The following is a 27,179-nucleotide window of genomic DNA, read 5'->3' as shown; positions in this document are numbered from 1 at the left end:
GCTTTGCGTAGATTTTTTTTCTTATCATTTGGAACCGTTTTGGGGGGCGGCGCGATCAATTTTATTTTTACCCATATTAAGGGCCACCCTAATATATAGATATATGCGAACAATGCGGGGTCCAACTGACGGTGACGTACTAGACCCTGCCCGTTTTAGCCGCTAGAGCACGCCACCTCTAAAAACCCTACGACCCATTATAACTTCTCCGTGCACCAAGTAGTGCCATCTGTGGGTCTCGTTGGGAAGTGCAACAAATGAAAAATGTATACTTTGTCCTCTAGAGACTGTCTGTATGTTGATCCTTCGAATTTTCGGTGTTTCGCTATTTCAACCGTTCGACTTTTCGGTGTTTCTCTTTTTTGAAAACATTAATATTTTGTCATTCGTTATTATATATTCGAAATTATAAAATTCACAGTATTGCTGATTGTGGTAATTTATAAATCGAAAGAGTGATAGTCGAATTTTTGGAAAACTGATATTCTAGTCATCGTTCTATGGGTGATTGTTTCGATGTAAACATGGTTCGAACTTTGAAATTTCTACTTATTTATTTTCGACATTTAAAGCTCTAGTCGAATCTATCCGTCTCCATATTATCATTCGAAGTTTATAAATTCGAGATTTTAGCTCTTCGAAATTTAGTAATTCTAACATTTTATCCCCACCCTAAAAACTCGTTTTTTACGAAATTGGAAGTGAAAAAACGTAGTCTTGGCTTCTCTCCATAGTCGTGAGGATTTTTTTCCCGTTTCTTGAGTTCCTTTTGCCTAGTCGAAATGGAAAATGATGGGAAAATTTCGATTTTCAGCGGAAATATGAGTTTTTGCTTATAACATTCAATATCATGATAAAAACTGGTTATTTCACGAAATTGGAAGTGAAAACACGTTGCCTTGGGGTCTCTCGGGGGCAATGAGAAATTTCTCCCTGTTTCTTCAGTTTTTTTTGCCTATTTGGAACTGAAGATCATGGTGGGAGGTCGATTTTCAGCGGAGACATGAATTTCGCCTCATAACATACAATTTCATGATAAAAACTCGTTTTTTCACGAAATTGGAAGTGAAAAAACGTTGCCTTGGTTTCTCTCCAGGGTCGTGAGGTTTTTTTTCCCGTTTCATGAGTTCCTTTTGCCTATTTGAAATTGAAAATTATGGGAGAATCCCAACTTTATGAATTTCTACTTATAACATCAGATATCATGATAAATACTCGTTTTTTCACGAAGTTGGAAGTGAAAAAACGTTGTCTTGGCTTCTCTCCAGAGTCGTGAGGATTTTTTTCCCGTTTCCTCAGTTCCTTTTGCCTAGTTGAATTTGAAAATCATGGGAACATCTCGAATTTCAGCGGAGACATGAATTTCACCTTATAACATTCAATTTCATGATAAAAATTGGTTTTATCACAAAATTTCAAGTGAAAACACGTTGCCTTGGCGTCTCTCGAGGGCAATGAGAAATTTCGCGCTGTTTTTTCAGTTTCTTTTGCCTATTTGGAACTGAAGATCATGGTGGGAGGTCGATTTTCAGCGGAGACATGAATTTCGCCTCATAACATACAATTTCATGATAAAAACTCGTTTTTTCACGAAATTGGAAGTGAAAAAACGTTGCCTCGGTTTCTCTCAAGGGTCGTGAGGTTTTTTTCCCGTTTCTTGAGTTCCTTTTGCCTATTTGAAATTGAAAATTATGGGAGAATCCCAACTTTATGAATTTCTGCTTATAACATCCGATATCATGATAAAAACTCGTTTTTTCACGAAGTTGGAAGAGAAAAAACGTTGTCTTGGTTTCTCTCCAGAGTCGTGAGGATTTTTTTCCCGTTTCCTCAGTTCCTTTTGCCTAGTTGAAATTGAAAATCATGGGAAAATCTCGATTTTCGGCGGAATTATGAGTTTTTGCTTGTAACATTCAATATCATGATAAAAACTCGTTTTTTCACGAAATTGGAAGTGAAAAAACGTTGCCTTGGCGTCTCTCGAGGGCAATGAGAAATTTCGCCCTGTTTCTTCAGTTTCTTTTGCCTATCTGGAACTAAAGATCATGGTGGAAGGTCGATTTTCAGCAGAGACATGAATTTCGCCTTATAACATACAATTTCATGATAAAAACTCGTTTTTTCACGAAATTGGAAGTGAAAAAACGTTGTCTTGGCTTCTCTCCAGAGTCGTGAGGATTTTTTTCCCGTTTCTTGAATTCCTTTTGCCTAGTTGAAATCGAAAATCATGGGAAAATCTCGTCTTTCAGCGGAACTATGAGTTTTCGCTCTATAACATACAATTTCATGATAAAAACTCGTTTTTTACGAAATTGGAAGTGAAAAAACGTTGCCTTGGTTTCTCTCCAGGGTCGTGAGGTTTTTTTCCCATTTCTTGAGTTCCTTTTGCCTTTTTGAAATTCACAATCATGAGAGAATCCCAACTTTATAAATTTCTGCTTATAACATTCGATATCATGATAAATACTCGTTTTTTCACGAAATTGGAAGTGAAAAAACGTAGTCTTGGCTTCTCTCCATAGTCGTGAGGATTTTTTTCCCGTTTCTTGAGTTCCTTTTGCCTAGTCGAAATTGAAAATGATGGGAAAATTTCGATTTTCAGCGGAAATATGAGTTTTTGCTTATAACATTCAATATCATGATAAAAACTCGTTATTTCACGAAATTGGAAGTGAAAACACGTTGCCTTGGGGTCTCTCGAGGGCAGTGAGAAATTTCTCCCTGTTTCTTCAATTTCTTTTGCCGATTTGGAACTGATGATCATGGTGGAAGGTCGATTTTCAGCGGAGACATGAATTTCGCTCTATAACATTCAATATCATGATAAAAACTCGTTTTTTCACGAAATTGGAAGTGAAAAAACGTTGCCTTGGTTTCTCTCAAGGGTTGTGAGGTTTTTTTCCCGTTTCTTGAGTTCTTTTTACCTATGTCACAACCGACGTTAAATTTTTATTATTTTATTTTTCTTTTGCAACTTAACTAAAACAAACTCGAACTAAGTGCGCATATCACCTAATCAAAACACCGAATATAACGCATAAACATATCATTACCAAAGACACGTGCCTGACGCAAGTGTTCTGGGTTTTACGAAACTCCCATCCGAGCACTACTGCCCTAAATTTCGGGGATTCATCGATTGATTACACAGATGTTTTTTCCTTATAAGGACCGAAAAATAGAACTCTGAACACTTGTGCCCAAGGTAACGATAACAAACCCCACCTATTTGACCCAAATCTAGCCCTATAAAAAGGCCAAGATTTGCGGTACAAATTGCATTCCGTTCCGTACCTAGAGTCGCGTTTATACTGTTCGCAGTAGTTCGGTTGTCATTCGGTTAGCCGTCTTATACTTAACCTCTGGACGAACTCCAGGTCTTCCGTAGAAGAGAGCGAGTCGACTCCAGCAACGAAGGTGTTAAGGTATTTTTGCTCCGATTCGAGACTTTAAACATTCCTCCAATCGCCTCGACTAGTGACTTCAAATATTTACGACCGATCGCGAAATCTAATAACGACCGCGCATCGACGAGTTGAAGACACCTCTCCGGTAACGTACCACGTATCGTACCGAATCGTATCACTTATTGTAACTTACGCAATATCCAGAATACATAGAGAATCCTAGATCCCTCTATCATATTCTACGATTGTACTTTACTAACACCTTACGTTGTATCACGAACATATAGAGAATCCTAGATCTCTCTATCATGCTCTACTACTGTATTTTACTAAAAATCTATTTTCATTAAAGAGTGTATAAGGAATCCTAGATCTCTTTGTCCACGACTTTTAATACCTTTCCTCAATCGCAACTAGACAAAAGCAAGACTTCTCGAGGTCTCTCAGCGTGCGCCCACGATACTCGAACGAGTATATCTATATAATAACGCTCTGCGTATACATGCTGAATGGAAAAGTCTATGGGACATAGCGTTTGCCGCTCGACGCTCAAACACCCGAACCTTTCCTTCACGCCCCTCCGGACGTGACAGATAAAAATTTGGTGACAGCGGTGGGATACTAGTGCGCTGAACGCTTAATTCTAGTTGCTACTGATGAAACGAAAAACTAACAATTATACACTTTTCAAATAACGAAAATCAAAAAGGAAAAATACATATATCGAATTGCACCAGGAATTAAATAATTAAAATTGAAAACGAAGTATTAACAAATAAAAGGGAAATTAAAAGAAAATTCTTCAAATAAATAAAAATGGCAGAACTTGCAAACATTACTCATCATCAAGCCATCACCGACGCCATGCTCACGAGTATGGGCGAGTGTATGGCCTTACAACAAGCACTCATGCATGTGCCAAGTTTTAACGGCAAAAATATGCCCCTCAAATCATTTATAGAAGACGTAGAGAATGGTTTCACATTTGTGCCAGAAGGCTTAAAAACGTCATTTTTTAAAGGCGTTTGTTCCAAACTTAAAGAAACTGCTCGCGACGCAGTAGCCGATAAAAGAATAGAATCCGTAGAAGAATTGTCTACAGCTTTGAAAGAATATTTTGCACCTAAGAAATCATACCCATATTATTGTGCTGAAATTCAGTCTGTCAGACTAAGAAGAGACGAAACAGTTCTCGATTATTATACCCGAATAAAAAGATTACGAACAAGTGCTATCGCCGCTTTAAAAGATAAATTCACAGAAGCTGAAGCAAACCGAATGCTACCCATGCTCGACGGAGTAGCATTAGAGTCATTTAAAAGAGGCCTTTCAGACGATCTATTATACGCCATCAGCGTACAAGATCCCCAAACACTAGAAGACGCATTCAAAGTAGTACAACGCATAGAAAGAGACATGGGAGGAGCAAATGCTCGAAACTCGAATTCACTAAGGTACACTCAAATTGATCAAGATCGTGCGCCCCAATATAATAACGGTAACAATGGGTACCGCAGAGTTTCTTTCCAAAACAAAGATAACTTCGATAACAGAAATTCAAACTTCAGTAGAATTTTCCGTCGCGACGCACCTCCGCCTCGCGAACCGAGACCAATGCGCGAAAATTTCCCGGCGCGAAGACCTCCAATCAGAAATCAACCTCCAAGGAATTTTTACAGTTACCCACCAAACGGTTTTTATGGACCCCAATACTATCCGCCGGTCCCCTACGGACCCCCGATGTACCCACCGTACAACGGATACCCCCCAAACTATCAAACTCCACACGGGATGTATCAAAACTCCTTATTCAAACGCGAAAATTCATTCCAAGAGATGAGACCAACGTCTCCCCGACCAAGCAACACATCGGATAATTTAAACTCTCACGACGCCCGTCGAGCGGACGCATCGACGAGCGATCGCCAGAACCAGCGTCCCACTGCCGTGAAATTTCTCACAGCAGGAGATTTGTTAGATGGACCTGTGGACAAGGACGGTCCCCAATAATTACCCTTCGAGCCCCGGAACTCGAGAACGGCTTCGGACGTTTTCTTATAGACACGGGAGCCGATATAAACATAATTAAACTACCTACATTAAAGCGAAGGTGTATAATCGCGGGACACGATTTTCTAACACTATCAGGCATAACGCCCGACAAAATTCAAACTCTTGGCTCTACGGAGTTAACACTTTTCGACAAACCCGTTAAATTCCAAGTCCTCAACGAAAATGCTGCAATCCCTGCAGATGGAATAATAGGCATTGAGTTTCTTCAAAATGAAAAAGCAGAACTATCCTTTCACCATAATACATTAGTCACTACGTCAAATCCTATAACGCCTATCCCATTTGAAAATTTTCCCGAAAATGTAATACAAGCTCCAAACACAACATTTAACATAAAACAAAATAACGAAGGATCAACCTTTATCCTCAGAGCCAGAACACGCATGAAAGTCCCCATCAAGGTACTAAATCCAGATTTAAAAACGGGATTCCTCCCTAGAATCCAGACTCCTGAAAATATTTTTATGGGAAACGCAGTCGTCACGAATGATAACGGGACGTGTTATATTTATGCCATCAATTCTTATGAGGAAGATGCCCAAGTAGACGTGCCCCCTCAGGAATTAATCCCATTTGAATACTACGATTCCGAGGATTTTTTCGAACCCGCGAGTGATGGAAGCGCAGACGAAAACCCCATAAATAGAGATCAAAGAATACGCGAGAGCCTCAGACTAGACCACCTGAACTCCGAAGAGAGACAGCATGTACTCGACTTAATAAAAGAATACCCACACCTGTTCCATCTACCTGGCGACAGACTACCTGCCACCACAGAAATTAAACACAGTATTCCCACCACAGACGAATTACCCGTGACCATACGTCAATATAGATTTCCCCCGGCTCACAAAGAAGAAATCAATAAGCAAATCAATAAGTTACTCGAAAACGAAGTTATCGTAAACTCAACTTCCCCCTACAACTCTCCGCTATGGATCGTGCCCAAGAAACCCGATTCAAAGGGAAATAAACGGTGGAGAATGGTAATTGATTTCCGTGAACTAAACTCGAAAACTATAAGCGACGCGTATCCGTTGCCAAACATCACCGAAATTCTCGATAGACTCGGAGGAGCCAAATATTTTTCAACCTTCGATTTAGCTAGCGGCTTTCATCAAATTGAGATGGATCCTAAAGACAGACAAAAGACTGCCTTCAGCACCCCCAACGGGCACTATGAATACGCTAGAATGCCATTTGGACTTAAAAATGCCCCTGCTACGTTTCAACGCTTAATGGATAGAGTCCTTCTCGGTTTGCAAGACAGCGAATTATTCGTATATCTAGATGACATTGTAGTTTTTGCCTCGTCTTTAGAAGAACATGGAGTAAAGGTTAGGAGACTTTTTAATAAACTCAGCAACGCGAAATTATCATTACAACCGGATAAATGCGAATTTTTAAATACCGAAGTGATATATCTCGGTCACATAATTAGCGACGGAGGCGTACGCCCCGATCCTAAGAAAACGGAAGCTGTTGAAAAATTTCCTGTTCCTAAAACCGTAACAAACGTCCGACAATTCCTCGGTCTAGCTGGATATTACAGAAGATTCATAGAAAATTTTTCTGAACGAGCCAAACCTTTGAGTGACCTACTAAAGAAAAGCAGTGAATTTAAATGGGGACCCGAACAACAAGAGGGATTCGAATACCTGAAAAACGCCTTGTGCTCATCTCCAATACTACAATATCCAAACTTTGAAGAACCGTTTATTTTAACTACCGACGCTTCGAATTACGCGATAGGCGCAGTATTGAGTCAAGGAAAGGTTGGAGAAGATAAACCGGTAGCTTACATGTCAAGATTACTCAATTCAGCAGAAAGAAATTATAGCACGACCGAAAAGGAATGTCTTGCCGTTGTGTACGCGATATTATATTTTAGGCCATATTTATACGGCCGACCCTTCACTCTCGTTAGTGATCATGAACCTTTAAAATGGATCGATTCAGTAAAATTACCCGTCCAAAGATTGATTCGATGGAGAATACGACTACGAGAATACGAATATACTTTCCTATACAAACCCGGACGACTTAATTCAAATGCAGATGCACTCTCTCGAAACCCCGTCGTCCCAGACGCTACCGTGTTGCCTATCTCATCAGCGGCGAGAAAACCAACTACAACTGTAGCCCCTCGCAAAGCTGCCGCTTCTAAACCATCTATAAAAATAGATCGATTGCCCGAACGACGAGGAAAACCCTTGCCAACAGTGCTAGAAGAATCAAACGTACCCGGTAGTACAATTGCTGAACGAGTTAGGAATCGTAAAATCATTAGTAAAGCACCACCGGTAGTCCCAGTAAGAGTACCACCGGCACGGACGAGGTCCGCCGCAATGAAAACTGCTCCCGCTCCAAGCGCCGAACAAAGACCCCCGACCGCGCGGGCTCGAAAAAGCGCTTTCCCGAGCCTCGCCGAGAAGAGAACCGTTCCTACGACAACAAAGAAATCTGTAAGCGCTCCACCTTTGAAACGATTCACCGACGCTTTAAAATTTGCATTCGATATAGACCAATCATTAGAAACACCGGATACTGAAACTGAAAGAGCATCGGCACCAGCGTCAAAGGAAGCTATCGTAGAAATAAACGACGGAGTCAGACCGGACGAATACTGGTGGGACTCGACCCGAGGAAGCAATGAAGCTAACATTAATTGTGGCACACAGACTGATGAAGTTACCGAATCCGAAAATGGAAATAATGAAATCGGGAACACGCGAGACTCGTTGATAACTTTCAGACATCCTGTAAGTAGATCAACACCGGCCGTTATACGCAGCGACGAAATAATAAGTAGCGAAGAGGAACCCCGACAGCCTATAGCATGCCCGCCATTAGAATTTGGTAATTCAGAAAGCGAATCCGAAGGAAGCCATACCGAGATAATAGAAGAAATACCCGCTAGGGACCCTGAAAAGATCGCTTCCCGAACAATACCTCCAGAACTATTTTATCCAAACATGAAAAATGACGATCAACTCTTGCAAATAACAACGACTAACGAAAATTTAACTTACCACAAGGGCAATTACCTACACTTCATTTCAGCCGATTGCGAATTTACAACAATTGTTTCGCGACTACTCATTGAAACCGACAAAATCAACGCGCAAGATATAAAATTTAAGAAACCGAAACGTAAACAAGTTTTAGTCACGAATAAGGGAAACCATAAAATACTGAGCGCGGTACTCACAAATAAACATTTTGAAACGTTTTCCGTTCAGGAACTCAAAGAAATATTGGCCACAGTAAAGGACACAATAAATAAATACGAAATTAAAACTTTACGAATGTCGAAACCCGGAGATATGCTAGAAAATTTCAGCCAATCCTTTATCGCTGATTTACTAGAAGAATGTTTAAACGAATGCGACTGCACAATAACTATTTGCCGCGGAAACGTAACAATACCTGATGAAGCTATACGTAAGGATATAATTTCAGAATACCATGAAAGTTTAATTGAGGGACACAAGGGTATTACAAAGACATACAAACGTATACGCGAACGATTTTACTGGCCAAGCTTGAAGGAAGACGTCACTGAATACGTAAGAACATGCCCGGAATGCCAGCAACAGAAATTAACTCGAATAAAAACCCGTGAACCAATGATTATTACTGACACACCTTCCGAATCCTTTGACAAAATTTCTATTGATACAGTAGGACCATTACCACAAACTCCCAACGGAAACCGTCACATTCTAACCATTCAGGACAATCTGACAAAATACTGTATAGCGGTCCCGATACCTGATATAAAAGCTGAAACAATAGCCGACGCCCTCGCGCGAAATCTAATCGTTCAGTTCGGAACTCCAAGAATAATCCTGAGTGATCAAGGTAGATCATTTGTTGGAAAAATATTTCATTACCTCGCAAAAATATTCAAAATAAAACATTTGACCACTTCCGCTTATCATCCTCAAACGAATGGTTCTTTAGAACGAAGCCACATAGTTCTGGCCGAATTCATTAAACATTACATAAATAAATTTGAGGATTGGGATAAATTAGTTCCATTCGCTATGTTCTCATACAATACATCCGTCCACGAATCAACCAAATTTACGCCGTTCGAATTAGTATATGGAAAGGCAGCGCGAATTCCAAGCTCCTACCCTCCACCAGAGAAAACAGAAACTTACGGCGACTATTTATGCGAGCTCACTAGCCGACTTGAGGACATGAGACAATTAGCTTCGAAATCTCTAATCAGATCGAAACACCGCTCAAAACGATATTATGACAGAAAAATACACCCCGCCAACCTTAAACCGGGCGATATAGTGTATGCAATAAAAGAACCTAAGAAAGGGAAATTCGACAGTTGTTACGTCGGCCCTTACCAAATTTCCGAGCTACTAGACCGCCACAACGTCATATTGGAGACATCAGAGGGTAAAAGACTTTTGAAACACGTAGACAAACTCAAACCATTCAACACAAGAGAGGGAGACAGTGATACTTCCCTGCGCTAAGACGGAAACCTTCGGAAAATGAGATGCGATGCAGTACCGAAAAATTCAAACTAGGCGAACGACCTGGGAAACAAACAAAAGAGAGGAAGTCTGTCGAACGCTATATCTAACAGACTCGAGAGCGCGAACTCTCGAAAACGTGAAAACACCTGGGCTAACTAACTCACCGTCGAAAACAAAAAAAAAAAATTTTTTTTTTTTTACAATCGCATCACACGTGCGGAGACGTTCCACGCGCCTCCTAATAACATATGCAGAGAAGGAAGGAAAGGAGAAAATTTTGAGCGAAGACACGTTACCAACGCTCTATAAAACAAACATTAACTTGCATCATACCAGGGATTTGAACGGTATGCCTAATAACCACATATGTAACCTGCTGCACCAACAGCCCTTTCGAAATTTTCTTTCTAAGGTACAGGTTAATAACCGAGCTTCTTATCATATATCCTCCAAGGAAGGGATAAAATGAAGTATATAAAGCAATAAAATTCTCGATCACACTCAGTATCATCAGAAATTTTCCAAGCGAGACATCATATACCAGTCATACACAAAGTTCACGAAGCAAAATCACTCAATAAGTACAAGTCATTAATTAAATAACCAAGTCCACAGTAAAACTTCTCGTCGCGTCTTCAATCAACAATACAGATTCACAACCGCAGGTATCTACACAACCAACTCTGAAAATTTTGAAAAGGGAATCAATTATTTTACATATTTCTTGAGGAAACGAATTGATGATTTGCCCAACAGTTGAAATCACCAATAGCGTACAACTAAACTAATTTAACCATTGTAAAAGAAATATCGAGAAGTAAAACATCAGCAGTCCCAACCCTTATACCTCAAACCCACGAGTTACGCTGCAGAAACGTTTGCACACTCGTGGTCCCATCTCACCGTCAAGATTCGTTGCAGAGACGTTTGCACTCTTGACCACCTTCCTGTCCGAAACACGGGATTTGCTGCAGAAACGTTTGCACTCCCGCGAATCTACCTTTCGTCAAGATTCGTTGCAGAAACGTTTGCACTCTTGACTACCCTCCTCTCCGGAATACGGGATTCGTTGCAGAAACGTTTGCACTCCCGCGAATCTACCTTTCGTCAAGATTCGTTGCAGAAACGTTTGCACTCTTGACTACCCTCCTCTCCGGAATACGGGATTCGTTGCAGAAACGTTTGCACTTCCGCACCCCCTCTCCTAGATTTTCGTCCCACAAAAGTGCTGGCGATAATTACTGTCGATATTTGCTACAATGGGTCAAAGGAAACGCCGCGCGGGAAGAAAATACCAATTACGAAAACTCCACGCGCGACTAACTAATCCAAACGCGGATCACTACATTTATTTCAATAATCAAATTTTACAACCGAGCCTTAACCAAAAACCATCAATAGTTTCCACAGAAATAATAAAGTCAAAAATCCAAATAAATAAAAATACTCCAACGACGAAACTATTTGACCGTAATAATCAAGAATTTGCATACAAGGACAATACCGCTGAACTGAGTCGCAAAGAAACCACCGACGACACGCCTAACACACACCTACACGCACACCATCGTGACCAACCGAGCCTGCTTTGAAAGAAAACGTCGAAAACTGAGAGGTACAGTCGGAATAAAATATTGACTCAAAATTTTTATCGCATACTACCAATAGTCAAAAATGCATTTACCACAAAACGAACAAGACGATCTTAACGAATTAGAAATGTTGGACTGGCTTTACACTATACCAAGTACTAGAGTCCCCGGTAGGAATCAAAGATTTTACGGAAGTTTAATTAGAGCCAGATGCGTAAAAATAGTGACTGCTGAAACCCCGTGGTACGTAGAAAGACTCGCAAGACACTTCTGCAAAGAATGTTACCACGACCATTCTTACGGAGGAGTTAATCAAGACGGAATGCCATTGGTTAACAGACATCAACTAGTCCCCGGACCATTTTACGACGCACGATGCACCGTATGTGACCAAGAACTACTACGATCACAAAACCCATATAGTTGTACAGATTGCATACTCGCCTGGACACTAAATAGAGTCGATACAGATAACGGAAAACCTATCACAATTGACTGGCAAAGTAATAATAAAAATACACCTACTTTCCCCGATTACTAACATAGACCTCGGGATGTTACAGAATGGACACCCAGGTAACGGAGTATACAAATGAAACAATAACGTCACACCAATACCAAAGACAGCTATCAGCATTCATAGATCACGCCACCAAAATACGAAAGTTACGGCGCCAACGGCGAGAAGGCCTAGAGAAACTCTGGAAAGACGATTCCTACAGTAGGGCTATAGTAAATTGGGAAACACGGGAAAACGCTGACATTTTTAAACTTCGACCCCTGTTCCTCTTGTCACCATTCCCCGATGAAAGAGATCCCCATTGGGAAAACTAGCTACACAACTGTACGGCCCCACTAGATCAGATACAGATGCAAATCAACCGACTTTTCTCAGACCTTAGCAGACCCACATAAACGATGCAAGCAATAAACCGACCAATGCTCATTAACCGTTCTAAATTCTCAGCCATGAGCGCACCGATACCGAGCAAATCCCTATGGAAAAGAATTGGAAAGAAGTACCTGGTATACACCACCACCGTATACTCTCCGTCACACTTTTACGTAGTAAAAGCCAACAACATGAAGAAGATAGTACAATACAGCAAAACGATTGAGAAGTACCTTCGAAGGTACCCAATTTTTGACATGGGCTTGCTGGAACCTCAACAAGCCACTGGCTGCGCCGTTCGAATAGCAGACACCTGGGCAAGAGCAAACCTCCTATCAGTAGGAAAGCAGACCGCCACGGTAGAGTTAGTAGACATTGGAGGAATATTACGATTCCACGTAAGTGAATTAAGACCGATACCGCCATCCATAGCATCAATACCAGGTAAGGCCCTACGGGTCCACCTTAACAGTATAGAACCAAAATATGAGGGATCCTGGGCACTCAGTGAAACTTATTTTTTCGAGGATATGCTATCTAAATGCCCCTTGAAGATGAGAACACTGACCTGCCGAGGAGTAAACGTATGCGTAAGCCTAGGAATCGACATAAAGGAAAAACACACAGGGATAAGAGTAAAACGCACACTTCTCCGACGCGGACTCGCAACCGAAGGGCTCCCAGCAAACTTTCTTTTAACCGAATTACCGACGGATCGCATTAACATACTATTGAAAAAAATCAGAAACCCCGAAAGCACAAAATAACAAATTAAACAACAAAAACGGGAAGAATAACAAATCACAGACGGAAACAAAATAACCCCTTTGATCCAACCGTAAATTTCAATGATAAATTCATAATGTACCAGAACAAACAACTAAAACAAGGAAATAGGGTAATCTAAAAAAAAAAAAAAAAAAAAAAAATATATATATGAAACAAAAAAATAACGTAATAATAATAAAATAACAATATAACTAAGGATAAAGTAATAATGATAAGAAGATATAACTAACAAACCGAAAACCAACGTTGAAAACGAAAGCGAGACACCCACGTAGAAACAACCGAAAGAACACATTGAACAAATAAAAGGGACGCTCGCACGCAGGAAATAACGATAATAAAACAACAACGAACAGAATTAAATTCTACATATTTATTCGACTTTCCCACTGGGAAAGCCCGTCCAAAACTCCATCTTACAAATAAAGAAAAAAAAATATATACTTTTTTTTTCTTTCTCTCCTTTCCTCTTCTATCAATCCGACACGACCGACTAATCGCGATCGTATGCAGAAAAAATCCCATCGGGATGGCTCCAAGCAGGATGATCCCAATCATTGTCGGGATGCTCCTGCCCCCACCGACCTTCTAGCATCCATCGGATGCCGAACGCATCGAAATCATACACACGATCCTTCCACTCGTCATTAAGCCGACGTAAATAGCTCCGTTCGCCCCGCCTCCTCTTCATGAAGGAGATGTAGATCACATCCCAAATTCCCTGCAAAATTCAAACAAAAGGGAAACCATTATACTACAAACTACTATAAACCACCCCAAAAATCCAAGAAAATCGAATCAAAATACTTACAGCAAACGCGTTTGCAAACCGACGCCGAGCCATGACTATACTTCAATATAGAGAGAATAGCAGCGATCTCGAGAAGACTCGGAAGCGTAATGAGGAACCTTCTAGCTCCTCGAATAACCGAACTCGGAAACTCTAAGCGCCCTTCCCCTACCCTATTCAAATTAGCCAAATTCTTACATACTAGACTTTCTAGACTCTGAAAAAAAAAAAAAAAAAAAAAAAAAAGAAGACAGTGGTATCCACAGACACAATCACACGCCCACGCATCTCAAAAGGAAACGGGAACACGTAATAACCCACTAACCATAATTCTCGTATAAACACCAAAACCAGTTCTGTTCGAATTTCACATAAAATATATTCTTTTTTTAGACAAAATGATTTTCCTCGGAACCACCCTTTTATTAATCACCCTCGGACTTGAAAGATGCATGGACCTTTAAGGCACATAATATCCAACAAATCACTAATCGCGCAGGAATCTATTACGAACCAATGCACGAGGTCCACTTTACACGCACCGAATGGCGACTCACCACATTTATAGATCTGAAACCATTCGAGGACCACCAACCAACGTTCGCCGAGGTACAAGTAATGGAACACCTATGCCGGTACCACCTAGAAAATCATTGCAAAACGCTTATCAACAAAGACGATATCACACTGAAGAGCACCATCATCAACAAATACTTCGCCTACATCCGAAAACAAAAGGGAATCGAACCAATTGCCAGCAGACGAAGCATCCCATTTGGATTCGTCGGGACAATCAGCAAGAGCCTATTCGGGACCCTCACCACAGACGACGCCTCCTATTTTAACACCGAAATAGACAAACTATACGAGGACCAAAAGAAAATAGCTGTCTTCGCCAAAAATCTAACTCACGTCGTAAAATCCGAAATACACGAATTATCCGACCGACTGAACAAACTGGAAAAAACTCACAATCTAAAATGGCAAAACTTAGCAGAATCACTCCACAATGCTACAACCACACTAGACGCCCGAGAAACAATAATGGAATGGCGAAACAGCATAGGAAACGTAGCCGAAACATATGTCGAGAGCCTCCGCGCCATCGTAAACGCGATACACTTTATTAAGCTTGGACTTCTTCACCCGGAACTTCTCAACCCCAGCACACTGGATCTCATAGTCAAAAGTTTTACGGAAACCCACCATCGATACCTTTTTCCAATTCCCCTCGACGAAATACACTCCGGAACCCTATCTAAAATCTCCCGTCTAGCGGCCTCCTACCACAATAAAAAAATAATCATCGTAATTAACATCCCTTTGTTGGAACCTACCAAATTCCTCCTCTACAAACTTCATCCCTGTCCTATACCCCAAGAAATCGGAAACAATAGTCAAGGAGCGGCATACGTGCAACCAAGAGCCTCGCATATTATTATCTCAAAGGAACTGGATCAGTACGCATTCGTACCTGAAAATGACCCGCCCAGATGCCAACACCTGCGCAACTTTCAAATCTGTTCACCCAGCTATCCAATTTTCGAAGTCTCGCGACATCAAAATTGCGAACTCATGTTATTGACAGATGGGGGACACTACTCATACCAGGACTGCGACATCAAAGTCGTGAAGAAACAGGCTCCATATTGGAAACAATTAGACACAATGTCCGGATGGTTATTTTCACTACCACGACCCGAGAGGATCCAAATCCTATGTGATCATGAGGTGGCAATAGTCATCGAAATAAAAGACACCGGGATCCTAAAGCTAAAACCGGGTTGCATCGCCAAAACTAATTATGTAACCATCTCGGGAAGCCAAACACTCGAGGGAACCATCAAAGAAACATATGTACCAGCAGCGAGCCTAGACCTGAACGTTCTCGTTCCGAATATTTCACTTTACAAGCCTCTTCAGAACATCGAAACAATAGACCCGACGCCTGCAGTCGTAAGTCAAACGTCGGCCAACGGCCCAATTTTTGACGCCAGTCTGAGCGAGATAGAGCTAGAACTTATGGAGATCGCCTCACACAAACGAGAGCGACAGGGGCAGACCCAATATACCACCTTGGCCATTTATGGAGAAATCATCCTGGCCACAAGCTTCTTGATCTATTTGCTGCGATCACACGTTCTATGGTATACTAAAAAAATCTGCAGCCGGCATCGAAAAATCGCACGACCCGTCGAAGATGACGACGATCAACCTGAGCAAGGGGAGCCACTGCAGTCAACATACAAAAGGGAAGACAACTACGATGTTCCACCCACGCCCCATCCGGTCTTTTTCCACGAGATGTCAACACAAACCACCGTCTGAAACAAACCACAATCCACGTATTTCGTATTTTACATATATACTTACCTCAACGTCCTAGTTAATAAGTCTTTTTACCTGATGTTTAAACAATATTTTTTAGTGTAAAATCTTCCATTCTTAATTTTAGGTATAAAATTTATGCATATCGAATTCTCAGATACTTCCAAATTCAATAATAGTTCAGGCAAAGCATCTCTACCTACCTCCGCACCATTCATCCCAACTCTGGCCGTAATACACGTCGTAAACTCACCTCGAATCTCCACTATGGCATAGGCATCCTTAAAATGCAAGATCATTTGCATCACCGAAAATTAAAAGACGCGACTAAGATCGTTCAGCGTCGTCAAAAGAAAACGAGTCTGTCGTCCATAAAAGGGACACGCAGAAACCACTGAACGTGGAAGTATATGTAGGTCCAGCGGTGGGTTTCGGGACATTTTTATGTTTATGGGGGCCTTTACCGGGACATTTGGCAGTTTTGGGGACAGTCCTGGAACGCTTTTAGGACATGCGGTGCTTTCCAGGACGTCCTGGAAACTGCCAATTCGATTTATCGGTAGGTTTCGGGACGCAAATGTACGTACATTCATATGTACGTACATTTGACGGTATAAATTCTAATGTACGTACATATCATTGTCCTGGAAAGTCCCGACTGATCAATATCAGGTAGATTCCAGGACACATCTGCAGAAACATTTGGATTTCACCGCTATCTCGAGATCTAGGTACATGGTTAATAAATCTTTGTAGATTCCAGGCCAGCTTTACTTGGGTACGCGGCAAGCATACAGAAGGCATTTATGAGACCGGTGCATGTATTTTTTCTGAACCATTGAAGTAAAATACCGGAGCACTATACTCTCAAACACTCTAGGGTATGACATTCTCTCACTATAGATTATAATACGTTCATCAAATTGATCGTCGATTTTTTATAAAGGCGTATTTTTATTCCCGAGCAGTTTTCCTGAACTAGTACGCGAGTCGTTTTCGTACGGAAATTATCGAGTTGACCACGGTTTTATCAACTGGATGTAATCATTTCACATTTATGGTAGAATAGAAGGTGGCCGGCAATTCCTCCGAAATAATCATGTCCATGAAGCTAGTATAATACAGAATACCGATTCACAAAATGATCATGCGGTAAACTATCGAAATATACTGACTCCCCCTGGAAATAATATTGTCCTGGAAACTACCAAAGTATCAACAAGTGTCGAAAAATTACTAAGCAGGAAATGTTCGGATTACGGAATGATTCTATAAAACATAACAATGTCCCGGAAACTATAGGAAAACAAATCGGTACCTCGAAAAATAACATTGTCCTGGAAACTGTCAACGTATCGAGAAATGTGGGGAATTAAGTGTTCTAGAAACCTCTGGAATATTTTTTTTTTTTGTAAAAATGCACATTTTAGAAATTGCCAATTTTTTTATTAACGCGTACTTACATTAATACTTCGTTTTGTTCACAGCTTTGTTTTTTTTTAAACAAAATTATTGTTAGCTTAACTATCATCACATTTTTTTTATCGAAAACTTTCCGATCTCTTAGCAAATTAGTATCACTTTCTCCCTTACATGAAAATTCATATGAAATGTACTTTCTTTAGTTTAAAGTTACACTGTTTTATCATACAAAACCGAGTAATACTGTGTTTGTCCAACAAATTAGTAGCTTTATACGAAAATATCACAGCGATAACAGTTTTGTAATAAAAATATACTCTCTTTAGGTTACTGCAACAAGGTAGTACACACGAGTATTTTTCGTTATCTACACATATAAAAGTTATAATTTATAATGCTGATTGGGAACAATTGTCTTTTTACCCAATTCCAATTGAGAAGTTTGTATCGAGGAACTGTTACGTATTTTAAGACGTAAAAAAATCTTTTTTTTTCAGAGAAAACTTTTATCATATCAAAAACGTTTTTGGCCGTAACCCATAGGAACCGTGCTATAAAAAAGTTTCGAAAATCAAAAATTAAACTTTGGGAAATTAGCGGGCTCCATAAAATAAAAAAATTGTAACAAAAATATTTTTCAGTCAGATTCTTCGCTAGCCGTTATTTCGCCGCCTAGAATACCAGGTCTGTTTTTTTTTATTTGATTATGAAGCCAAACTTTTATTGTTGCTGGTTTTCGTTCATTCAAAGTGTTGTTTATTTTTTGGAACTGTTTGATAAGACTCATGGACGGCAGAGTTCCGGACTGCAAATACTTCTTGAAGTGCTTACTCACAGCTGCAATTTCCTCTTCACTCCATCTCTTTTTCTGATTGCTCCGTCTCTTCTCTACAACAGAAATTAAAAACAGTATAAGGATCGAGCTACTCAAAATTTAATGCCATCAATTTTTTTTACTCACTTATTATTTTCGATATTTTATACTTACGAGGTGCATGTTTCGCAGGTTCACCTTTCTTTCGTTTTCGTTTGGGAGTCCGTTTATTATTTACAGTTATGTCGGAAACAACCGGAACTTCATAATCTGAAAATTATTTTAAAAAAATATTCAGGATTCCGTTGTTGTTCGCAAATGTTCATTAATTGATTGAAATATGCATAAAATGTTACCAGTTGAGTCATTGGAATCGTTCGTCGCTGCCTCATTTATCATGTCTGTGTTGACTACCGTGGAGGATAAAATATTTGTATCAGCTGTCGTGTCCAAACCGGTGGAATAATCGAGAGATTTTTCGTCAGCCAAAGTACTTGGGCGACCTTGTGCTGTTTTGAGAAAGTTCGACATCACCACGATATCCGATGTTTTTCGCTGCTGGTAGACATTTGTGTGAATGTTAGGATTGTGTCCCAAGAAATGGGCAACCTTATTAGTTTCTTTCGATGCCAAATTCATATTTGCACATTTTGTTGCCATATGTTTCCGTAGATTTGTTGCTCGCAACAACTCTGGTTTCTTCGCACCACAGTCTGTTGCAAAACGGCGTAAAAGTATGGTGGCTCGTAGAAAAGGAAAACGATGTTTGTCCTGACTCGGAATTCCAAAAACATGTGGGTTTTTCGAACCAACTCCCGCTCTTTTAGAATATTTTAAAATCAGATCTGTGCACTTCTTCATGCGTTGATCAAGTAAAACGGGAACCGTACGGTTTAATTTACCTCGTATTTCAAGTCGAGCATATTCATGAGCGGAAGTTTGACCTTGACGCGAAAGCTGTTGATATTCTTCATCGTCTTCGTTTATTCCTTGCAGATTTCCGTAGTCCAATTTCAACATTCGTTCGAGCTCTCCTGGACGTCTCCGATTGTAAACCAACATGGAAATAAGAGTGACTTCTGCCAAAGTTCGCCAATTTTCGGATGAAAATGATTGTTGCAACAACTTACTATAATCATCCATTTTCGCCTCCAAATATGTGGAAAGTTTTTCAATGTCAGACGTTAATGGCAATTTGGTTGATTTTTGTCTTCTTAGCTCGACTTGGGATTCAGTCACGGTTTTGTTGACTGTGTTAACGAAGCCTTGATTCATAAGTTTTAACATATCTTTGGCATTTTTTTTTTTAACCTCCTCGTGATCTTGAATTGTTTCTCGTATGAGTACATCGCAAACTTTCCTCAAAGTTATTTGTAGCTGGAATGGCACGGTCGGTGTTTCATATATATTTTTCTTCGGATCAAGCTTACCCATGATGTCAAGAGCTTTGAGCATTTGTTTCCAGTACTTCGGATCGAATACCGAAGTCAAGTCAACGATAGTGTTGTCCAATTTTTTCATGACGAGTAAAAACCGTCCCAGTAGCCTTAATTCTGATCGCACCATCGACTCCAAGTATTGTTTTCGGTGTCGACTACTCATATCATTGCCATAAAGCACGATAAGCTTATCAAATTTTACAGCATTGCTAACTGGACCGTCCTGCAAACGAGGCAATATCTCCTGGCGCATTTTTTTCGAAGCCTCGGGGTGGACTTGCCCGGCGACTCGTCTTGCTTCCAGCATTATGCCTTTAGTCGTTGTTACGTCACTTTGGCAAAGGTGATGTCTTATATTATTCTTTGAAAACATCCCTAAGCACTTTGGGCAAGGGCGATAATATTCACCGCTGCACTTGGTTGGATCTCGAGGTCGTCGAACTGGAACTATTAACCCATCGTTGTTTCTCTTTCTATCGATGTTTATGAAGTTTCCTTTTTTTCGTATCAGTCCAATCAACATTTTTCTTTGTTTATTATTTGGAGGCAGAGATATAAATTCTTTTACTTTCGTTTCATTTCCGTGCACCAATTCTAAATGCCGCGCGATTTTAGATTGGGGTTTTTGACAATAGAGGCAAACATTTTTTTTGTTATCCCCCTTGGGCCCACGCGAGAGTTCAGTTTTTAAACTTCCCAGGTTGCACGCGGATGTGCCTGCAACATTGAATGGAAAATTCTGATCGATTGGGGCTTCTCGTGACTTTTCCAAATCATTGGATACATTTGTCTGCTTGGTTGTGCTATCCAATGAATCATCTGCTGTTTCTTTAGTACTCGCCGTGTTCATCAATTCGTCATGAACATTTTCATTGTTTTCGGAGTCGGTCGATACTCCGTCAAGATCAGAATCCGGATTGTATTCGGAGTCAGACGATACAGTTCTGGGAAACCGGTTTTCAGTTACGTTTGGTCGAGCATCTACTTCTACGAAAAAAAACGCTTATTATTAAATTTGAATAATACATTTTTTGGATCTTAAATACATCAAAATTCAATTGCTTAGGCTCAAGCGAATCAAATGAACATTAAAATTTGTCATAACTTGGCTACATGCTTCAAAAATTGCACCCATCATGCTTGATATAAAAATATGACTGTAAGATTGTCAAAAAAACCGTCAGTAGAAAGAAAAATACATAGGAAGCTCGTGTTTTATTGCAATAGAGAATGCACTCTCATACAAAACGTTAAAGCTATTTTTATTGACGTGAATTACCTTATCGGCATGACAATGTCCCTGCATCATATTCAATCGTATATGTTAATTTGTACTTCAGTCGTTTCATCCGGTATCTGAAATTTTATTTTTTAGGACCAGAACTCACCTGCCCTACTTGGAAAATTTTCGTCAAATTCGCTGTTACTTATTGATAAATCATCAGGCTGCGGGGTATTAGGTTCATTTCCTTCCCTAGCTTCAAGGGAATCCATTTGGACATCATCGGTGTTGTTCTCATCTGTTGGAATATCATAAAGTTTATTACATTCGTTATGCTTTTTCACTAAATTATGCTACTAATCAAGTTCATACAGGAAGACTCTATTCATCATTCAAAACGATTAAGTAAGCTGGAACCTATATACGATGCTAGTATTCAGCCGTGGTAAAGTTTTTTATTAATGAAAATCATCTCAAAAGGGAGAAATTCTCAAGGCAGAGCATCTGACGATATAAACAAGCAAGAACTCTGGAACTATTCACGGAGTATCGATAGTCACCTCAATTTTTCTCATTCACTATATTGGGATGCTAATTTCCGGATGATAGCATCTCGTTTTCATTAATTCATTCATTTTTTGCAAGATCCCTCGGATGAAATATTATGGTTCCTTCATTAAAACTCACCTGAACTTCTTGAATCATTGTGTACGCTTTCGCAATAATTTTTTGGCCAATGACGCGTCTGAGAGATATTCAGTTCATTTTCTTTATTGAAGTCTGTTTCATCATCAACGAAACTGTTGTTTTCTGTTGAAAATCGTGAGATTTTGTTACAAATGAAATCGGAATTCGACAAAATCAATTGTTGTTGATAATAATATTTCCGCTTTTGTTGGCAATTACATTTACCAACTAAAGTGACATACCACTGATCGTTGAATAATTATTTTCAATTTCTTCATTACTCTTCGATTTTTCCAGGAACTGAGGTTGTTTTGCCGTAGTCCGAGTGATTTCCTTCTGTTCGACAGATTTCATCGATTCTGCATACATGTTTCAAAATGGAACTCAAATACAATCAGAGGCAATATTTGATGAAACACTACTCTATTTTATTAACTAACCCCGAAAAGAATCAGTCAATATTGAATAAGATGACTACCCTACACTTATTCGCTGCAATACGAAACAGTCCTTGTACCCAGACAGAATTATTACCATGAAATGTTCCTTTTTATTTTTCGGTAATCTCAAATAAACTATTTGACAGAGTGAGAAATTGTGATAGATCTGTATCAAATCAAATTTCTCGTTATTATACTTCAAATTAACCTTTCATGGGCTAGAATTGGACGAGCTCAAATTCTTCATAAAAATTCAAATTGCCGAAAGAATTGGAATAATGAATAATTGATGAAAGTGTTGGAAACTAGTTGGAACATCTTGAATCGAACTCTTTTGGACATTCACTCATCTTGAGCTGCTATCGCTACTCTAGATTTCACATGCATCGTATAAAAAATATCTACTCATATCAATATGAAAAAAAAAATATTATTATGAAAAAAATCAAAACTTCCATGACTGCATGTAAATGTTTGAATGTCTTAGAGTAATACTAATTCATCGATTATTTTCAAAGATCGGCCTGCTGAAATATTTATTATGATTTCATCATGTTTTATTTCATGCTAATCATTGAAATTTAGTAATTGAGTTGATTTTTGACAACGTATATTATCCTGTCAGTCTTAGAAGGGCTCCTGTTGCGATTAACAATATTATTCTTTTCTGACAATATATATTTGAGTTTTCTTGCGCTGTATCTGAAATTCATATTAGTATTTCCATAACATACCTGTACGACTTGAATCATTTTGTTCGTCTTCACAAGCGTTTTTTTCGCTTTTATCAGGGTATTCAGGTGAATCACATCGCTGCAACTCATCTGCTTCATTGAAACCCAGTTGGTCGTTGATGAAAGTATCTATTCCTGCTCGAAAATAGAAAAATTCATTTCGTCAGAACAAGAATCGTTTGAAAACAGTACTCCGATACAAAACATTGAAATAAAACATAACACAACACAATCCAGTAAAGCCACCGTAGGGAAGACACCGCAATAATATGCATTAATGAAACATGCTGTATATATGATAAACTGAAACTGGTCAAATTAATGGATAATTATGCAATAATATTGAGAGTAAAGCTGTCTAAGATCATGTGACAGATAGGGAAAGCGACGGCTTGTATATCCTAGTGAACGGAAATGGAATATCAACACTTACAATTTTAGGCACAAGAGAGCATATGCCATAGCTAGAGAAGTTTACAATGAACATTAGTTTAAGAAAGAAATAAAAAATACACGCTCTACAAATACAAAAAAATCTTTCTATGGAAAAAGACGGAAAACGGTATTGCATGTGGAGGAATTCCTTGAAATGAGACCGAACTGTTTTCCGAAGATAGCATTTGCTTAATCGATAACTCAAGATTTTACTGATATCGACATGAGTAATTATATTTAATTGGTTCAAGTTAATAATGAATTAACTCAAGTAATTGGTATTAAAATTAATTAAGTATTTAATTGGTTTAAAATAATTATATAAATTGGCAAACTTGAGGAATTTTTCAAAGAAAATTGGATCAATGGATAATTAAATGGCATCTCAGTAAATAACATTTTAGAGAAATTGAAACAGTTACTGAATATTGTATAAAGAAAAAACAATTCAGATCCAGTGTGATAAGAGCTCTACTATCTACATATAGGGCGATTTATGCGCATAAAAAGCGGATGAAAAAGTCTTATGCTCAATATACAATAAGTTGCCACCGAAATCAGTGGAACATTTTCTAAATGGATGCCCAATATACGCTCTAATCAGAAAACAATATCTCTTTACGGCAAATCCTTTAATAGGTTTGAATATCTGCGGAAGACGAGAATGTAACTCAGAACACTGGATAATAGATCATGCAAACTAAAAGTGTTCACCCTCAGAATGCGAATAATTAAAAGAAATAATATATATCTACCAGTGTAAGATAAAAATATTGAACTAAAACAATTATATATAACAAACAAGAAACTAAACGTAATATAGATTGAACGTATCAATCACATAGATAACAGAACGAAAATACTATTACTGATAAAACATTCCGACCATTGAAACTCACCAACATTCCCAAGAAAATCGCTTTCAATTTCATTGTCCCTTGATGTGAAATCACAAATCATTGGACCCGGATCTATCGACTCCTCTCCGATGGCCACTGGTTCCCCATTCGACCTAGTCTCATTTATATTAGAGACTAAACACAAAAAAAAAACGTGAAATTCATTAAAAAGGGCCAATATATGTGCCTTTTATAAATGTAGGAAATAATAAATGGTAACCTTCATTATTAACAGGTTGAGAAGTAATTTCAGCAGGTGATAGTTCCAATGATGGTCGAATTGATACAAGGTTATTGCGGAGCTCAACAAGAACTTTTCGTTTTGCTAGAATAAAAAAATATTAAGAAATTCTAGTACTTTGGCTATCAACAAATTAATAAATAATGATAAAAAAAAGATTTGTGCACTTACCGTGGAAGCAGATCAATTTCGTCATGAGACGTTGTTTTTTTATTTCGTACGTTAAGCCACTGTGATGCCTGAGAAATGAGGTTTTCCGCACATAATACGCGTCATCTGATCCCAACAATAACGCATATTTCGGCATTGAAACGAAATCAACTAATACTCAAAATAGAAAAATAAAAACAGAACTGATTTAGAATAACAATATATCAGAAATCACGTGTAAGTGCGGACACCGGGTACAGGAGACTGAGCAGAAACGAAACCGCCAATTTGAACCGCCAATTTGAGAGAACATGTAAACAACACTTCCGTGAAGTTAGCCGCCAAAACCATTTATAAATTGGAATTTTATTTGAGCAGTACAGATTAGACTGTTTAAAAGAAAAAGAATGATTTTGAAGTCGTGATATGTTTAATGGAAAAAGAGGATAATATTCGGTATGATAATTCTTTTTACTGGTGATGTTTAAAAAACGGTTACATCGAACGGTGGTTTCCAGGACAAACTATCTATTCAAAATAATGTTTGATTATGCAGATACCATGGCTGCGTTTATACGGCATTTTGATAACAAACGGCATTAAAGGACTAGGTAAAAGAACGTAGACGGAATGAATTGCAAGAGTAAAAGTTTGGTAGGAGATTTGTGATCAGCTTCATTCCTAACCAACTAAGTTATTCATGCAGTGATTTGAATGCTGAGGAACTCGTGTATTTCGTGTACGACAACGCGTGATATAGAGCGAAGTTACTGGTACTTGTCAACTTGGAGATTTAGTTTCATGATATTCCCATTCCCCCAGTGATTCATGCAATGTTCTCTAAATCATAGCGACTTTCATTTACTTGTTAACCTGCCACTGTGGCAATAAATGATTGATTTCCCATAGTGAAACTTTTTTTCTTAAAGCCTAATTCCTTTTCAGTAGTGAAAGTCCTCTTCGAAGTGTTCTGATTACCAAAATAGCATGCAGAGACCAACCGATGTGTCAATCAATGTTTGACACTGCCGCTGTAACATTTGTGTATTATCAAGGATAGCATTTCCTTGCAAAAAAGTTTACGCTGACTCTAAAGATATTGGATAAGACAGTTTTCATTTTATGACCTCACAGTCATATGAAAAAGTCTTTTCATGCCGCAACAACACTCTTATGATAGTTGCATGTGTTTTCAATAGTCAAATTTCTCTGCGCCGAGTACTGTCATGCAGGATGACTTGATATCCCTGCAATGTCTGTGTAACCATAATTGCTCATCGCTGTCGTTTCTGGGTCTTTCATCAATAATATCTATGTCACTCTAGAAAACGTGTTCGTGACCTAAATGGCTTTAAGAGTTCCTTCTTACTAATAAACCATTCAGTCATCCTACAAAATATTCTACTTGCCGGTGCATAATAATTTGCTGAATAAGCCCATGTTCCAGTTTTTCCTAGAGTGTAATGAGACACTGCTAACCAGAGGGTTTTCATTTTTGTTCTCTTCGCTATGCATTGATCTTCCACCAGTGATACGATACATTACACAACAAATTAACTCCAATCAATATTTAAAATAGTCATCCATTCAGTCATCCTACAAATTATTCAGTCATCCTACAAATTATTCTACTTGCCGGTGCATAATAATTTGCTGAATAATCCCATGTTGTAAATTTACAGTTTTTCCTAGAGTGTAATGGGATACTGCTAACCAGAGGGTTTTCATTTTTGTTCTCTTCGCTATGCATTGATCTTCCACCAGTGCCACGACACATTACACAGCAATTTAACTCCAATAAATATTTCCAATATATCCGAGTGATAATTCTGAAACTGTCAGAACAGAAGATTTCCCGATGCATGGATCGGTACTTTCCAGGACAAACTCTATAACCTGTATTATGTTTGTCCCTGAAGCTGCCATGTTATAAGGTATTCAAAACCATCGCGGCAGTTACCGGGACTTTCGTCTCTGAACTTTTCACGCGATTTGACATAAAAATGGAATCCCAATAATTTTTTAATGGAGATCGCATTAGTGCTACGAAAAAAAACATTCATATTTGTGCGCTTGCAACACCGGAACGATCAAACTAAGCAGCTGGTAGCTTATTTTCAGTTGGCGGGCTTGTCGGTGTTACTCGCGTAATTACAGTGCCGAAGGTAGTACTTGCTGCTGCGCGATCTCGTGCTTCTCAAGTTAAATGACATTTCTCGGAAATCTGCTACGTCGCATCCCGAGACGCGATAGAGGTGGTTTTTACTCTCGAAATTCACCGGGCCTAAAAAAACCATGCATTTCTCTTTCGGAAAAGTTC

The 27,179-nt window shown here is 39.1% G+C and overlaps 1 protein-coding gene across 2 annotated transcripts; it reads right to left on the bottom strand.

The window, feature by feature from the left end:
- Nucleotides 1-17,806: 17,806 nt before the first annotated feature.
- LOC122412344 (uncharacterized) lies at nt 17,807-25,618 on the bottom strand. 2 transcript variants are annotated; one of them, XM_043421816.1, is made up of 10 exons: nt 24,881-25,612; nt 24,689-24,793; nt 24,469-24,603; nt 23,135-23,269; nt 22,203-22,319; nt 21,961-22,083; nt 21,440-21,571; nt 18,969-21,038; nt 18,787-18,882; nt 17,807-18,686 (listed from the first exon to the last, which is right to left on the bottom strand). In XM_043421816.1, the coding sequence occupies exons 1-10, from the start codon at nt 25,014-25,016 to the stop codon at nt 18,436-18,438; spliced, it is 3,300 nt and encodes a 1,099-aa protein (XP_043277751.1). In that variant the 5' UTR covers nt 25,017-25,612; the 3' UTR covers nt 17,807-18,435. The 2 variants fall into 2 exon arrangements, with proteins under 2 accessions (XP_043277751.1, XP_043277752.1); XM_043421817.1 differs by lacking the exons at nt 17,807-18,686; nt 18,787-18,882 and having other exon boundaries at nt 19,115-19,432; nt 19,515-21,038; nt 24,881-25,618.
- Nucleotides 25,619-27,179: the final 1,561 nt, after the last annotated feature.

The sequence above is a fragment of the Venturia canescens genome, chromosome 6 (assembly GCF_019457755.1).
Source record: "Venturia canescens isolate UGA chromosome 6, ASM1945775v1, whole genome shotgun sequence".
Lineage (NCBI taxonomy): Eukaryota > Metazoa > Arthropoda > Insecta > Hymenoptera > Ichneumonidae > Venturia > Venturia canescens.
The sequence above is the reverse complement of the archived record's forward strand: the minus strand, read 5'-3'. Positions and strand labels throughout refer to the sequence as shown.